General features: G+C 48.5%; 1 protein-coding gene across 2 annotated transcripts; it reads right to left on the reverse strand.

Moving 5' to 3' along the window:
- Positions 1-202: 202 nt before the first annotated feature.
- LOC102115574 (golgin subfamily A member 6C) lies at positions 203-12,309 on the reverse strand. Of its 2 annotated transcripts, none has more exons than XM_065548259.1 (19): positions 12,161-12,309; positions 10,357-10,476; positions 8,370-8,450; positions 7,478-7,516; positions 7,162-7,212; positions 6,980-7,061; positions 6,777-6,883; positions 5,654-5,740; positions 5,439-5,546; positions 5,158-5,245; positions 4,585-4,771; positions 4,242-4,542; positions 3,897-3,965; positions 2,493-2,568; positions 1,974-2,065; positions 1,310-1,412; positions 1,126-1,226; positions 882-1,035; positions 203-795 (listed from the first exon to the last, which is right to left on the reverse strand). In XM_065548259.1, exons 1-19 carry the CDS (start codon positions 12,242-12,244, stop codon positions 596-598), a joined length of 2,130 nt encoding a protein of 709 aa, XP_065404331.1. In that variant the 5' UTR covers positions 12,245-12,309; the 3' UTR covers positions 203-595. The 2 variants fall into 2 exon arrangements, with proteins under 2 accessions (XP_065404331.1, XP_065404330.1); XM_065548258.1 differs by having other exon boundaries at positions 203-828.
- Positions 12,310-17,175: the final 4,866 nt, after the last annotated feature.

Here is a 17,175-nt window from a genome sequence, read left to right on the forward strand (position 1 = left end):
TTTAAAAAGCTCCCCAAAATGTTATCCCCAATACACAGAAAATAGGGGAAAGGCTGTTTCCAGTTCTCAGCCTTTAAACAACTCTAAATGTCAGTACTCACTGGGGCATATTACAAAGTAAGAAACAGTGCGCACTTGAGGGCAAACCACATATTGAGCTAATGAAGAGCTCACTGTGATTAGGAATCGATCAAACATAATAGCAGAACATAAGCAAATTTTATCTGAATTCTGTAATGAATATACATGCTGCAATAACATTTAAAAAGCAGGGCAGCCTATTCCAAACCAGTAAGAATAGTTTTGTGCAAATAGTGGGTCTTTGTGTGTTTGAACTCCCACCATGTAAGGGCAAACTCGATATGTGAGCTAATGACCTACAATTATCAATTAAAAACAAAAATGCTAAAGGATGACAGAGTGAACATCAGGGAAAGACCCACTCTCCCTTAACTTTTTATAAATAAAATTAAACTGTAAATTAGAAATATAAATAAACATGAGGGGCTCTAACATTCCAATGAAGTAGATGAATTGTGTAAGGGATTAACCCCATAACTTTTTTGTTGTTGTTTTAAAATTTCTTGACCAGCTCTCAGATGATGATGATGTTTATCTCTCTGTTCTCGGCTGCCCGGTAAAAGAATGGCACGCAGGGTTTGGTGGCCAAGCCTGGGTGCTCCTGGGTGTCCTGCGTTACAGGAAGCAGCTGCAGGATCTTCAGTGCAGTGGGGTTGTCACGGGGAGAACCCTCCCTGGCCTGTCCCAGTGCAGGCTCCACGCTGTCCTGAAAATCTTCAGAGAGAGGGAGGCGGGGCTCTGAGTACACTGCGAGCCTCCCCTGCTCCGGCCTGCCCACCCCGCCTGAGGGCTCTACTCACCACCCTGCTCCTCTGCAGCTGCAAGTTCCTGGGGGGCTGGGGCCCCTGGAGCGGGCTCATCAAGAGAGTTCTGGACAGCAGGGAGGAATTTGTCATGCCCCTCGTGGTCGCCCACAACGGGCAACACCATATCTTGCAGCTCCAGCAGCTTCACCTGAAGGGAGGGGTGCTCAGTTACCACGCCTGAGCCAGCACCAGCACCCACCCTCACCCCAACCCCGCAGAGATGTTGCACACCCTCTACCTTCATCTCCTCCTCATTCTGGGCCAGCCTGCTGGCTTCCTCCTCCTGGTGCCGCGTGTTTGGCCCTGCCCTCTGGCTCTCATATACCATCATGTGCTCTCCTGTGAGAGGACACGGCTCAGACACTGGGGCCCCTCTGAAGACCCTGCAGCTCCCCGTGCCCGTGCCCTGGCCTCCTGCTTACTCATGCCATCTGTCGCTCCAGAGAGCTGGATGAATCCAAGCTCTAGATTCTCCACCTGCTGCTTCCCGTCCACCTTCTCCCTCGGGAGGTCCATAAAGCTGCTCTGGAGCCAAAATAATAGGGTCACATCACGGGAGTGACCTGTCCTGCCCCGCCCCCACTTTTCTTGACCCATGCCAGGACCCACTCACCTTCACCTTCTCCATGGCCTCCTACAGGGCCCGGTGCCTCTCCCCACACACAAACTCACCCCCAGTCCCTGGGGCTGGGGCCTCTCCTCTGGCTCCTTCCAGGCCGAGGCCACCAGGTGAGCCAGGGGCAGGCAGCACAGCCTTCACACCTTGCGCTGCCCACATAGCCGTGCCTGCTCCTCCTGGGAACTGGCTCCAGTGGAGTTGAAAAATGCCACATGAAGGCAAGAGCTGAGTATTCTTGTAGGGGCATACACAGAACAAATGGGGCAGGGAGGTGGAGCACAGCCCCTTCCCTTGGGGTCTCAGAGAGTGCACCTGTTGGTCACAGGTGAAATGGTGTCTGACCACTGGCTCCCGGAAGGGGTGAATGTCCAGAGAAATCAGAAGGTGGGGAAACCAAGAGCATAAGGGGGTCTGGGAGGGACCACAGAGGAAGGTGGCAAAGTGGGCGCAGGGAAAGTCAGACTCACCGTGGCTTCCCGGCTCTCCAGGTCCTCTGGGACACTCGGCATAGGCCGAGGCACCGTCTCCTCCTCACTGCCCAGATTTCCTCCTCCATCTCCTGTGGGGAGGTGGCCAGAGGGGTCCTCAGAAAACCCAAGGGAAGTACTGTGGGCCCACCTCTGTCCCCACCCTCACTGTGTAACCCTGAGCCAGCCCCTCCCCAGAGGGGAATGAGCTGCTGTTCTTTAGTTTTCCTATAAGATCCAAGATCTTCTATATTGCCCAGGCACAGTCACACTAGCGGTTGGTGCGGGAGTTCTGACTTGCTCCCTTTCTGATCTGGGCCAGTTCACTCATCCTTAGACAACCTGGTGGCCCCCTGCTCCCGGGAGGTCATCATATTGATGCCAAACTTAGTGCAGACACCCGGTTAGCATAACAACCAGCTCTTCTAAAGATCTCTTCCAACCCCTCAATCCTATGCTGCTAACAGTCCCCCCTTCCTCCTGGGGCTCTCTCCTCTTTCTCTGAGTGGTCTCCTGTACCTTGTCCAGGGAGAGCCATGAGACTCAGCTGGGCCTCTAGCTGTTGGTTCTCCTGGTTGGCAGCTTCTAGGCACTCCTAAGGGAATGGAAAACAGAGTGAGAAGGCACAGAGGTTGCCAGGTCATCCCCTCGGGGCCCTGTCCTCAGCGACTCCCTCTCCTGGGTCTCCTGCAACTTTTGGCAGGCCATCTCAGCCACCGCTTTGCCCTGAGCTTCCTGCTGCTGCAGCTGGTCCACGAGCTCGGTCTGCAGCAGTAACTGCCTGTGCGGCGCCTCCTTCTCAGAGGTCAGCTGCTAATGGGTGACCATGTACTGCTGCAGGTGACCCTGGTACTAGTCTCACTGCTGCTGCTGCAGACTCTGAGACTCTTGACTCTTCAGCTGTATCTGCAGGAAGACCCTGGGCATGAGGGCATGTGGTTGGCTTCCAGATTCTGGGCCCATTAATAGGGTAGCGAGGGCACAGTGGGGCTCTGTCACCTGCCCGGGACCCTGGCCCCTTGCTCCAGGCCTAAGAGACTTCCCCCCTTGCCTAGAACCCCATGCCTCCTTCCCCAGCCTCAAATCTCCTGTCCTTCTTCCCACCATTTAAACTGTAGGCCACAGACTGGTGGAAAAGCAGAGGGAGCCAATCACCATCTGCCAAGTGTGCAACATGCCTAATGCTTTCCATGTGTTCTCTCATTTAATCCCCAGCACCTCCATAAGAAAAATGCTAACTTCCTTTTGAAGCTAAAGAAACAGAGACTTAGAGATGAAAAGTAGTTGAATGGTGACCAGTGGAACCGAGGCCAGAATCCAGTTTGAATCTAAGGAGGCTTTTTTCTTTTGTTTAGAGACAGTGTCACCATGTGGCCCATACTGGAGTGCAGTGGTGCAATCTCAGCTCACTGCAACCTCCATCTCCCAGGCTCAAGAGATTCTCATGCCTCAGTCTCCTGAGTAGCTGGGATTACAGGCATGTGCCACCATGCCGGGCTAATTTTTTGTTGTTGGTATAATTTTAGTAGAGATGAGGTTTCGCCATGTTAGTCAGGCTGGTCTCAAACTCCTGACTTCAAGTGATTCTCCTGCCTCAGCATCCACAAGTGCTGGGATTACAGGCAGGAGCCACTGTGCCCGGCATAAGGACCCTCTTATACCACTGTCTCCACCCCTATGATTGGGAGAATCCATGCCTCTAGCTGGGAAGATGATGTCCAGACCTGGGAGGAGCCCAGGGCTACCCACCTCTAAAAGTCAGAGGGTAGGAAGCAAGAAACAGTCATGGAGCTGCCCTGGAAGGTGCTGGGGTCCCCTGTCCCCCAGCTGGAGCTTCCTTTGGCCTGGCACATCCCCTCCCCAGAAGCTGGTGCCTGCCTCCCAGCCCTTCTTGGATGGGGCAGAGGTTACCATCTCCTTCACCTTGCTCAGCTTCTCCTGCAGCTCCTTTACTTGCTGCTCCAACTGCAGTGTGCTTTTGTTCTCGTTGTTCTGGACAGAGAGAAGCAATCAGTGGTCAGCCACTGCAGCTGGAGACCCCAGAACTTGGTGTCTGCCTCTCATGTCACCGGAAAGGGTGGAGGTAGGTTAGAAAAATCATTCCCTCTCCCCTACAGCCATCAGAGCAGGGCCTGATGAGCTCTGGCTCACAGATGCCTTTAGAAGTACCATGACATGCGAGGGCTACACTGCCCCATTTTACAGGTGGGGAAACAAAGGCCTGGAGGGCTAGGGATGAGGGCAGGCTGCCCAGGTGGGACAACCCACCAGATCCTCAAAGCTGCACTGTGGCTTGGCCAGCTGCTTGTTGAACTTGTGGTTCTGGGAGAGCTCGAGCCTCTCCTCCTGCATTCGCAGCCTCTTCTCCTGTTTTCGTAGCCTCTCCTCCTTCTCCCACAGCCTCTCTTCCTGCTTTTGTAGCCTCTCCTCCTCCTTTCGCAGCCTCTCCTCCTGCTTTCGAAGCCTCTCACCCTGCTCCCCCAGCCTCTTCTGCTTCTCGCGAAGCCTCTTCTTTTGCTCACATAGTCTCTCCTCCTCCCGCAACCTCCTCTCTTCCTGCTCTTGGAGCCTCTCCTCCTGCTTTTGAAGCCTCTCCTGCTGCTCTTGGAGCCTCTCCTCCTGCTCCTGGAGCCGCTGCTTTTGTTCTTTGCTCAGGAGACTCAAGGCCTGATTGTTTTCCACCTGGGATTGGAGTTTTCCCACCAAACTCTCCATCTCCTTCCTCAGGTGTTTGGCCTCATCTTGTAGCTGATCCACCTCAGATGTCTCTGCTGGGTCCACTGGGGATGGAGGCTCAGCTGAGAAATGAAGCAGACAATAAGGGCCTCTGGATTCCCCACCCACCACCCCCCCTCAAAGAAAAAGCCCTCCTTTTGATGCACAGCTCCTCTCAGGCTTCCCAAACTTGGCCTCACTGCTAATGATTCCTCGCACCCGATGTTAGCCAATTTCCAAGCCATGTCAGATAGAGAGCACTGTGGGTGGCTGACAACGGCACTCCTCGCTCTTAGCTGATGGGGACCCTGAGGCTCATGGAGATGACAAGACTTGCCAGCTGCTGGCACAGACCTCTTTCCCTCTGCCTCAAAGCCCTTCCATTCGCCCACCTCCCTGGGGCATCCTAAGCCACCCCACACCCCTCTGATGCCAGTCCTGCTCCCAGGTCACATCAGCCCCATCTTACCCATCTGGTGTTTGCGTTCGGACAAGCTCCTCTCCAGCTCCTGTATCCGATGTATGTCACGCTTCTTCTCCTCCTTCAATGTGCGAGCCTGCCCAAAGCACAGGGGGAAAGGGCCCTGGAGAGAGGGGCTGGTGGCTGGACAGGCTCCCATCTCCCTCTCTGTCCCCACCTCCACAAAGCCCAGACCCATGACCACCTCTAGCTATACTCTTCCCATTTTACAGATGTCCAGAAAGATCCAGTGACCTATCTAAGGTGGGGGCTGAAGGGTCAGGTCTCACCTCCACCGACATTTTCCACATCCTCTCCTGCCACCGAGCCCTCTCTCCTTTTATATGTTGAGCATATTCGTCTCTCTCCAGTTGGACTTGTTTAAGTGACTCTGTCACCTGCAAGAATGGCCACAGAAGTGAGGAAGGGCTGTCACTAGTCCTCACCTGCTCCTGGTCAGCTGGGGTCATCTTCCCTCCACATCCCTCCCTCTGCAAAGCCTCACCTGTGTCACGTGTGCGTTCAGCAGCGCCCGCTCCTTTCTGGTCTGATGTAACTGCCGCTGGAGGACTGCTTCACTGCGGCTCGAGGACTGGATGGTGAAGAGTGAGAAGTTTTGATGTGGGGAGCCCGGGCAGTGCCCCTTAAAGGGCTAGGGCTAGGCTCAATGTACAACTCGATCAGTAAAGATCAAGGCATTTCCAAGCCCGTGGCCTGGTTTTTAAAAGAACTCAGTAAAGTTGGAAGGGACAGGGAAAGAGATCGAACTTACAGCTGGCTAACAGAGGCCCAGAGAGATCAGATAACATTGCTGTTGTTATTACTGTTATTAATACCACTGTTTGAACCTTTATGGAGTGCTTCACCAGGTTCCATACTAGCAATCCCATGTAATCCTCACAACCACCATATGAGACAGTTATTGGATTACCTCTATTGTGTAGATGAAAAACATGGAGTGCTCGAGGTTAAGTGCTTGCCTAAGATCACTGAGACAGAGCTGGGATTTGAACACCCAGGTCTATCCGATTCTCTAAGCCCATTTTCCTTGCTGGGCATGGGGGCACAGAAAGGAAGGGGAAATTAATCTTTTGTTCACTTTTTGAAAGGATGATACATTCGCATAGTCCAAAACTCAGAAGGTACACCATGGAAGGGTCTCCCAGCCACCCTGTTACTCTCTCCTGAGTTTTTTGCGAACCCTTGCAGACATGTTTCATGCATATTATCACAGTATGTATGCACACACAGACACAGATACACACACACACACCCCTTTCCTCTCTCTACAGAAATGGTGACGTACTAAAAGTACTCTTCTGTACCTTCACAGTACAATACCCAATACTCCACCTAGGATTTGGCCAAGGCCACAGCCAGGTAAGGGCAGGGCAGGCACTTTGCATTCAAGCTGTGTGTGCAGTGCTCACTCCCCACAGTGCCCCTCAACTCACCCACAGCAGCTGACTCAGCCCCAGGCTGTCTCTAACAACCACACACAATAGCAGCTAGAAATGAGCATGCTGCCTTCTGGGCAGGACACTGCATCCTGCAGAAGGGACCTTTACACTCCCTCCTCCATCTGGGAAGCCAGGCTGCCAGGGGATGGGGCAGTTGGTTGGACTCACCCTGTCCTCTTCCCGCTGCTGTGTAGACACAGCAGAGAGAGCCCGCTCCAATTCTTGAATACGCTGTAAAGAGTATTGCAGGCGGCCGGCCAGATCCTTGGACTCTTCTGTAATGACAGAGGTTGAGATGGGGCCCAAAGGACTCCCCTTAAAGACCTGTCTAAGTGCCAGGTTGAAGGATGACGGGGTGCCCAGATTCCCACCTTCGAAGTGTCTGGCGGCACGTTTAGTATGGTAAAGGGTGGTCTTCAAGTCTGCCTTTTCCAATGTGAGGATGTTGATTGTCTGAAATGGAATGTTTGGGAAAAAAGCCAAGCAAGTGCTGAAAGAGAAGGAAAGAAACATTCTCCGGAGGACAGGAGAAAACTCCCCACCCTCCACTCACCTCTAACTGCTCCGTCTGTGCTTTGTGTATGTCATTGTTTGCTTTCTTTTCCTATAGGAAGAGGAAGACAGAGCTCTTACCCGGGGGAGGCAGAGATGGCACAGCAAGAGACATGTCCCCAGAATGCCACCAATGCCCCAGCACAGGCCCACCCATGGGACCAGATTATCAGGGACCCTGTGGGGATGTGGTGGAATCTGAGGGATGAGCCTTCTTCCCCAGGCTGGGAGTGGGCGAGACGAGACTGGTGCCTCTACATCTGAGTGCCCCCCAAACCCAGCAGTGATGTTGTGAGCAAACAAAGAAATCACATTACTTCTTCCAGCTGATGTTCCACTTGTTTCTTCTGTTGTTTCTGTGGGGACAGTCAAATTCAGGTGACTGAGGGTGGCCCCCTCAACTCTATCCCCCAGGAAGCGGTAGGCAGGGGCCAGGAATGAATTTTAAAGACAACATTCTCAGACCCAATGGCAACATGAACGGGTCAACTGTCCTCAAGCTCCCAAAGACAGAGGATTTGGGTCTTTGTTGGTTTTTGCCCACAGCCACAGAACTCAAAGTCTGAATCTGGATTCTCTCCAAAGGACAGTAACATAAACCTCTAGAGACGGAGTCTGAGAAAGGCCCACCGTTCTGCCAGCTTGTGATTGAGAAAGGTGCGTTCATTCAACAAACATTTACTGAGCACGTACGAGCCAGGTACAGTTCTTCACAGCAGATATAGAATGGAAAAGGACAGACAGGAGCCCTTGGCCCTCAGGTTTCCATTGTAGGAGCCTTTAAATCTCAGACTCTCAGAGCTAACCGAGACCTTTGATGCTCTACCTCCTTCGGAAACACCAGCGCAAGGAGGAGAGGTGGCTTGTCCAGACTCAAAGAGCAAATTAGGGACTGAGTTACAGCAGAAATACAGGGCCCCTGACAAACCATCAGGCTAGTGCTTCCTTGAGAGGTGACAACCCCAGGGCATGTGTGGCAAGGACCGGAGCAGGGGTGTCTAGAGAAGAGAGAGTAGGCAAAGAGGACAGTGACAGAAGAGCCATGCTGCATGCTCCTTGCTCTGGGGTCCCTCTAGGTGAGGCCTGGGTGCTCCAGCTCCCCATTTGCCCTTGGCACCAGGGGACCCAGCCCCTTTCTTCAGAGCCCCAAGGGGAAACTAAAGCTCAGGATTGGCAGCGTGGAATCACAGGACCCCACTGGACTCTTACCAGTGATTCTATGTTTTCATAGAGTTGATTGATTGTTGCGGAGCTTGAGTCCAGGGCTACTTCCAGTTCTTGGTTTCGGCTCTGAGGCACATGCAGAGAGGAGGAGTTGGAGGAGGATTGTGGGAAGAGGTAGAGAGAACAATCATTAGGGCTGGGGTGTGTGTGGACTGTCTCAGCTGGCAGAGGGGCACCCAGCCCCCACTGTGAGAGGAGGTTGGAGGGCTGGCCTGCAGGGTCACTGCACCTTGGCTCAGGGCCTCTTACCTCCAGATCCTTCAGGGTAGCTGATGATGCAGGAGTAATAAAAAAGAGAAATTTAAAAAAAAAAACTTACAGGGAAACAGTGATGGATATAGAGAAAGAATAAAAACAGCAAAGGGGCCGGGCACAGTGGCTCACGAATGTAGTCCCAGCACTTTGGGAGGCTGAGGCAGGTGGATCAGTGGAGGTCAGGAGTTCAAGACCAGCATGGCCGACATGGTTAAACCGCATCTCTAATAAAAATACAAAGATTAGCCGGGCGTGGTGACAGGTGCCTGTAATCCAGGTTACTAAGGAGGCTAAGGCAAGAGAATCACTTGAACCTGGGAGGCAGATGTTATAGTGAGCTGAGATCGCACCACTGCACTCCAGTCTGGTTGACACAGTGAGACTCTGTCTCAAAAAAAAAAAAAAATCCCCAAATCGCACATGCCTGCTCTGTATGTTATTCCCAAGTTACTTTTAAACTTTAAGGTGTCACCATTTCCAAGATGATAAAAGATGCAGTGAAGGAAAAAACCCAATCAATCAAGCAGGTGAAGAAGCAGACATAAACAGAATGAAGGTTAATGGCAGCAACATAAAACAAGGCAGAGGCAAAGTATCCCCAAAACCAGAGAAGCCTCAGGGGCATGCGCAGCTGGAGAGAGCATGCCAGAGAGGGGCCCTGGCACTGCCTCACCTTCCACTTGTGCAATGGGAGAGCCCACTGGAATGGTTAAGGTTGGACACCAGCACCTTCAGAATGTCCTGAATCTATAGGAGGGGACAAGGGAAAAACAAGGGCAGGGGGAGAAAGACAGAAGTGGCTTAGAGAGAAACAAAAAAGTCAGGGTATGAGGAAGATGTGGTTTCAGGAAAATAAAACGCTGAGGAAGAGCAGAGGAGATTGAAACCATGGCCTGTGCCATTCTTCCAAATGGCCGCCTGCTGCCTTGCCAGGGGCAGGAATAAATAGATGGAAATGTTCCCTGAGTGATGCAGTCACAGGATGGAGTCACCTGACCAACGCAGCTCTTAATATGCTCACTGGACCCCTCTCCTCAGGCCCAGGACGTGGACGATGAATCTGGTAGAGCTCCAGACCTTCACCTCTATTAAAAAACCAGACTCCTGACTAAGAGTTCACTTGAACTAAGGGGGCTCCAGCTAAAAAACAAGTTTGAAAGACACTGATCTTGTCCAGTATCATCTTACAATGGAGAAAACTGAGGCCCAGGGTAAGAAGTGATTTTTCTGTGGTCACTCAGCAAGCTGGTGGCAAGTTAGACCTTCTCTTAATCCTAGTGCCTGGGGCTCTCCTCACCACACCCTGAGCCCCCTTCTGTGACTCCTAAAGGAACAGCTTGATAGCAAGTGGCTGTACTCATTGGCCCAGCTCCCCCGTGAGACTGGGGATCAGGAAAATCAAACAGCAATGACCATTTCCTGGGTATCCTGGGTGTTCACAGCAGGACATGTACTAGGGATTAACATAAAAGCAACAACAATATGGAATATCATTTAAACTTCAGAAATGAAAATCAAACAACACTACCCCTATTTTATAGATGTGAAAAGAGGGGCCCAAAGAACTCTAGCAACTTGCCATAAGTCAGATCCCTAGCCAATGGAGAGGCAGGATTCAAACCCAAAATTCTTAACCAGTACCCAACAATCTTAACAATTACCCTCTACTGCCCCCTTGGGCCCCCTGTCCCCAGGAGCCTGCTCAGCCAAGACTCACATCCCCAGGTGAGTGGCAACCACCAGAAGTGGTTGTCTCAGGGCTACTGCCAGTTTTCTTCTTTTTTGTCTTCGCTCCTGCCGGAACAACAGGGCTGTTCCTCTGCTGATATTCTTTTAGCTATGGGAAAGAAGAGCAGTAATACTCATGAGAACTACCAGCCCCTATGGCCATGTCCCCTTTACAGTTTTTCAAAGTACTCTTATACACCATCTGACTTAATGTCACCAACAACTGTACAAGGTGTTTTCACAATCACTTACTGATTGAGAGTGATGGATATTATGGCTAAAAAAAAAAAAGGGAGGGTGGGCAATAATGGGACTTAAATTCAGTCTTCTGAGTCCAAGCTCTGGGGTTTTGCCACGAATCAGCAGCTGCCAGAGACCAAAATCAGAGCCAGAGGTAGAAAACTAAACATTAAGTAGGCAGGAACTGCACACTGTGTGGTTTGGAGTCACACATCCTCACACGTCTGTAAGTGTGAAGAAGTGCACCAGGACCTCTCAAACTTTTATATCCATGTGTCCTCATGGCAGAAGGCAGCTTTTTTGTTAAATCTGGGAATTTATCAGAAAGAGGACAACCCAAGTCTCATTTCAGAGAGAAGTCTGGTATACTCTTAGAAACGTATGTGACTGTCATCCCTAAGTACATTAACGTTTTTTCTCTCTCAAGAGAATCAAGGGAAACTGATGCTTCAGAAAGATCTCCCACATTTATCCTGTGGCACTCAAAGTACCCCAAGTTGAGATGATATGAGGAAGATTCAAGCTGTCAAGTTCAGTTTTCCAAGATCTATTCCACAGAAGATAAGCAAATCTCACTTCAGAGACCACTGACTGAAGGGCAGTCTGGTCCCAGAACTGTGGAGAATTAGAATATGAGGTGGAGAACTCAGAAAAACAGGTTAAAGCCTCTCTGGAGAGTAGAAGGCTGGGAGAAAACCAAACCAAACCCATTCTCCCATTGCCACCCAGAGATACTGTCAACGTTTGAGCTCACAGGGGAAGTGTAGGCTTTTCACAAAGTCAATGTCTGTGCAAAGGGAGTAAGGCAACCTGAAACCTGTTGCTCCTAAGGCCCATAGTCCCCATTCCCCTCCCAGCTGGAAATGTGTGCTGTGGCCAGAGGAACCAGAAATGGGGTGAGAATGCTTAGGGGACTGGGTTGTAAGATCATAGGCCAGTCTTGCAGCAGTAATGACAGTTCCTAGGGGAACTGTGACATCACTACATTCCACTCCTCCTGGGGGTGGGGGGAACCACATCAGTGCAATGGCTGAGTTGCTGATCCATGATGGGGGAGTGGGACGTAGGGCTGGTGCCCGGGTCCTTGGAGATGCCGGTCCAAAGAGCCCAGGGAGGTCAGGCTTGGGTCAGCAGGAGGGGAGACTACAGTCTGCAGCAGGAAACTCCAGGAGTCACCAGCCCAAAATCACCCGGGGATGACTGGCGATGGTGGGGGACTGGGGCTGGGGGACCCAGGTCCTCGGACAGCTGAACCCAAAGAACCCAGGGAGGTTGGGCTTGGGGCAGCAGGATGTGAGGGGCGAGTACGGAGCAGGGAGCCCCAGGAGTCACCTGCCAAAAGTCACCATGGGGCGACTGGCAAGGGCAGAGGCTGGGCTGCTTGCTGAGGGGGCAGGGCTGACTGATGAGACTTTGGTGGGGGGAGCCCAGAGGTGCCAGCGTTAGGGGGCCCAGCCCAGTGTGCCTCAGGAGTGGTATCTACTCTGGCAGTGGTCTTGTCATCGGAGGGGATCTCTGGCTAGGTTGGGGGGCCATGACCTTTTGTGTGTTACCTTTTTCTTGGCTGCTGCCAATTGTCTCCGTTGAGTCTCGTCTAACATCATGGGGTGGGGAGGGAGGCAGGGTTGGGGCCACATCAGCGAACACCTCCAGTCACCTACCAGGCGGCTGTGTGACTGAGCCAGAGGAGGCGTAACCAGGGCCCCACTAGAATGCAGAATGGGGGCGTGGCCTTAATTCTCCAAGCCCATTGGTCAATGAGAAAGATGAAAGAGAAAGGAGGCGTGGCCAGTGAGCAGTGTGGCCAGAGGAACCTGTGATATCACAAGGAAAGCTGCCCATGCTACTGCTGTCCCCGCCCACTTGGGGAGAGGGGCGGGGCCTGCCTACTCCGGGAGGGGGGGGCTGGCTTTTGCTTTAAAACGTTCAAAATAAACTTTAAAAAGTATATGTGTTTATACTCTAAATATATGTGTGTCTGTGTGTGTGTGTGCCCACATGTTCCTCCAGCGCTCTCTTCATTATCCAGCTTCTATGCATGGTCTATGATTTTGGCCTACATTTTTCACCTTCACATGGAGTACAAGAATTACCAGTATTACCTCAATTGAGACAAATCCTATAAAAATGGAAAATCCAGAGCATGTTTGATGATTAATGAAGTGGACTATATTATCCAACATTCCAATAAGGTAAAATAATCACAATGATTTCTCTTTTTTGGAAAAACATTTCTTTTATTCTCCTACATTATTAAGATTTTTTTAAAAAACAAGAAACATGTCTAATATCTTTAAAAACACAAAGCTTTTGGGCTGGGTGCGGTGGCTCACACCTGTAATCCCAACATTTTGGGAGGCCTAGGCGGGTAGATCACCTTAGGTCAGGAGTTCAAGACCAGCCTGGCCAACGTGGTAAAACCCCGTCTCTACTAAAAATACAAAAGCTAGCCAGGTGTGGTGGTGGGTACCTGTAATCCCAGCTACTCAGGAGGCTGAGGCAGGAGAATAACTTGAACCCGGGAGGTGGAAGTTGCAGTGAGCCAAGCTCACGCCACTGCACTCCAGCCTGGGCGACAGAGTCAGACTCCATCTCAAAAAAATAAATAAATAAATAAAGTAAAAGAGTCAAAAGTAAATAAAAACACAAAGCTTTCAACTTAATAAGCACTCAAAGCTCTTTCTGGTTTAAAGTATATACAAGGTCTATTTTTCTAGAATCACCTGACCTCTCTAAGCCTTGCAAATGAAACTGAATTTCTCACTTGATACTTGGCTGTGACTTACAATCATGAAAACCAAGAACAGTGTTATGTCACTGTGTATTGCTTGTACCTGAATTCCACACTAGGCTGAGATCAAGGGTTGAATCTTTCACGATTTGCTCCATAACCTATGCGCTTCTTTTCCCACACCAAACTAAGCTTTTTTCTAGAGTTCTACAATTTACAGTTAGTAGACAAGAGTGGTTCTCAAAAATGTAGTCTCTGGACTCTGCAGTAATCCCTCCAGATGTTCAAGAACCTCTGGCATACAGCAGGTAGAAAAATGTGTTTCCTTCTGTAGGTCCAAAGCCAGACATACTATATGTTCTGTCTTGATATGAAACCATGACATGCAATTAAAACACATACGATTCCTTCCTACTCCCACCCTCCATCTGAAGTGTTCTATTTTTATGAGTTAATAAGAAAACAAGTGGCAATCAGAGATTCACTCTAAAAAGTATATTTACAAGTGTCAGTGCTCATCCAGCCTGATCTCATACAATACCATTTACACCCTCCTACCTCTCAAGTTTTAAAAACTTATCTTCACAATGTAAGTCTCAGGTACACTAGCAGTTCTACAATAAAACACCAAGTAGATGAGAATGTCCAAACTTACTACAGAAGAAAAGGGGAATGATTGGCTGTATTTTCAAATTGCATTCAACCAGAAATGTAAGTTTTGGATTCTTTTCACCTTCACACTTCCAAGTTAATAGAATTAAATCAAAATACTCCATTCTTTCAAAGCCTGTAAGCCAGGCAAAGTTTGACTGTATTACTTCTTGCTTTCAATGGATATAAAGCAGAATCATGGTAGGCACATTTTGTCTGCCTGCAAAGATACAGAACTACACAGTTCCATCTGTTCAATATTCAAAACAAAAGTCCTGCAAACCTCAGATGGTGAGTGTAATACTTCAGCACTAGCACCAAAGCCTCAAACATAAAAAGATACCAAGAACTCCACTAGCAAACGAAATGAGCTCTCGGCCTGGAGCAGTAGTTCACACCTGTAATTCCAGCACATTGGGAAACCAAGGTCGGAGGATCGCTTTATGTCAGGAGTTCAAGACCAGCCTGGGCAGCACAGTGAATTCACATCTCTACAAAAATATTTAAGAATTAGCTAGGCATCGTGGCACACACATGTAGTCCTAGCTACTTGGGAGGATGAGGTAGGAAAATTGCTTCAGCTCAGCAGTACAAGGCTGTGGTAGCTATGATCATGCCACTGCACTCCAGTCTGGGTGACAGAGCAAGATCTACATAACTACAGTCTGTCCTGCTCCTGTTTATGTTAAAATGCTTTCAATCAGCAGGATAAAATTTAAGTGAAATGTGACTTTGGAGATTGGCCAGAAAATAGGCAATGGAGAAACAGACACTTCCCACAAGAAAAAAATTGACCAATAAGCATATAAAAAAGATTCAAGGCTGGGTGCCATGGCTCATGCCTGTAATCCCAGCACTTTAGGAGGCCAAGGCGGGTGGAACATCTGAGGTCAGGAGTTCGAGGCCGGCCTGACCAACATGTTGAAACCCCATCTCTACTAAAAAATACAAAAATTAGCCAGGTATGGTGGAAAGCACCTGTAATCCCAGCTGCTTGGGAAGCTGAGGCAGGAGAATGGCTTGAACCCAGGAGACAGAGGTTGCAGTGAGCCGAGATTGCACTGTTGCATTCCAGCTGGGGCGATAGAGCAAGACTCCATCTAAAAAGAAAAAAGTTCAAAAGCACTAGAAACCAAAGAAATGTAATGAAAACAAAGAGGTTTTCTCCTTAAATACCAGTAAAGTGGACAAATGGAAGGGGGACACTGGAGCTCTGCCGCTTTGGGAGTATAAACTCTGAACCAAATTTTGTGAAGGATAATTTGAAAATTTCTTTGAAAAATCTTAAAAGTGTTTTATGTTATTTTCCTCCAGAAATTCTACTTCTATGAATTCCGCCCAAAAATGCTTGCTTGCATCCAATAAAATATATATATAAGAAAATTTACTTCTGGGGTGGCAATGATTAACTTAATATACATCAAGCTTTTAAAAAGGATGATGCCAAGGATATATTTACTGCCATAGAAATATGCCCAAAACATAGTGACAAAAGACTATATATTATGATTCTACTTTTTAAAATGTTCAAATGCATAAAGAAGTATAAAAAACAACAAACCAGAATGTTTTGAGTGGCAACATTAAAGACTTTTCTTCGTATTTTGTCTTCTAAATTATTACAAAAAGAATGTGATTTTCTTTATAATCAGGGAGAAGTATTATTTTCATTTATTTACATTTAAATTTCTTTCCTTATTTTTTCTCATGTATGTATCACATGTACTCTAGAGTGCTTGAATCCCTACCTCTTGAGGTAAATCAGACCATTTCGGTCTCCATCAACTTGCCTTTTCTGGACATTTCAAATCAATGGAATTATACAATATGTGTTCTCCTGTCTGATTTTTTTTTACTTAGCTAATGTTTTTGAGGTTGGTCCATGACATATGACAGGTTTTGGTAGTTTGTTCCTTTCATTACTGAGTAGAAGTCCACCAATGGATATAGCACATTTTGTCAGCAGAGAACCTTTTAAACTTCAATTTCAACTTCCTGTGGTCTAAATGAAACCCCCAGAACACAGGACTTCTAGGGAAAGCTGCTGTGCATGTCAAAATAACTACTTAGCAGAACCAGCTTTGTCCTCAGGAGCCTGAACTGCTGCAGACATTTTTATAGTTTTGCAACTTCTTTTTTCACAAACAAGTTTTGTTCTACGACTACACATCAGGACTTTTGAAGCATCTGATACATCCATCTAATAAGTATGAGCATGTGTCTCAGTGGACAAGTGAAACCATCTATGCTACACTTGAGTATTTTTTCCTCCCCTAGATTGGACCAGGGAATCTCTCAGCTTTCTAGAGTACCCTGTCTCTACTGACAAATCCGAACAGTATTAAAGACCCTGCTGCTCTTCATTAGGCAGATTTGGAGGGGAGGCCCAGCAGCAAAGGAGGAGAGGAAAAAGAGAGGGGAGCTTGTGGAACAGGAAGCCCCCCGGGGTCCGCGCATGGCTCCCCGCTGTTGAGGATGTTGTGGATGGGGAAGTGCTGATGGTGTTCCGAGGCAGCCTAGCACCTCCACTGGGCCCAGAAGGTCTTGACTTTGGAAGCTTACCCATGTTCCAGAAGTGTTCAAAAGCTGTTTTTGCTTTTGTTCTTTTCCTAAAAAATCATTACTTGGTAGTTAGTTATTAGTCTTTCTTTGGGAAAGGGACAGAGCTTTAAAACTGAAGAACATAATTTTCATTAAAATATCAAAAATGGAAAAAAGTTACTTTGTAAACAATTTGCTCTGCAAACCAAATGGTAGCTGTTGAGAATCTCAATAAATGGTTAAATGCATTTGCTGCTGTTAGAAGAAATAAAGAAAAAAATTAGAATAAAGAAAACAATGCATTTGCTGGCAGTGGTACCATTAGCCTAAGGTTGGGTCACTGTGTCATCATACTGTGGTGGGGGGTATGTGTGGTGTATATGTGTGAAACTTTTAATCTCAGGATAGATCATAATCTTAGCTGCAGTTTTCCTTCCAAATAGGGTTACAAAGTAGGAAAACATGGGCTTGGAAGTGACAGACCTGAGTGAACCAGCCCAGCTTAAAGAATAATCCAATAAAACTAACTTTTAATAATCCTGAGGCTGGTTTTTGAAACAATAGATACAATGATTTACTTTAAGCATCTGGTTATGATTTTGAATTAGTAATACACACTGTCTCAACCCCCTTTTTTTCTTTCAC

This window comes from Macaca fascicularis, chromosome 7 (assembly GCF_037993035.2).
Source record: "Macaca fascicularis isolate 582-1 chromosome 7, T2T-MFA8v1.1".
Taxonomy (NCBI): Eukaryota; Metazoa; Chordata; class Mammalia; order Primates; family Cercopithecidae; genus Macaca; species Macaca fascicularis.

Bases quoted from the DNA above. Each gene is read 5' to 3' on its own strand.
- LOC102115574 (XM_065548258.1), bottom strand. From the start codon at position 12,244: ATGTGGCCCCAACCCTGCCTCCCTCCCCACCCCATGATGTTAGACGAG. The intron at 7,517-8,369 runs GTAAGAGTCCAG...CTGTCCCCACAG, and splicing joins ATGAAAACATAGAATCACTG to AAACAACAGAAGAAACAAGT. The intron at 7,213-7,477 runs GTAATGTGATTT...CTCTTCCTATAG, and splicing joins TGGAACATCAGCTGGAAGAA to GAAAAGAAAGCAAACAATGA.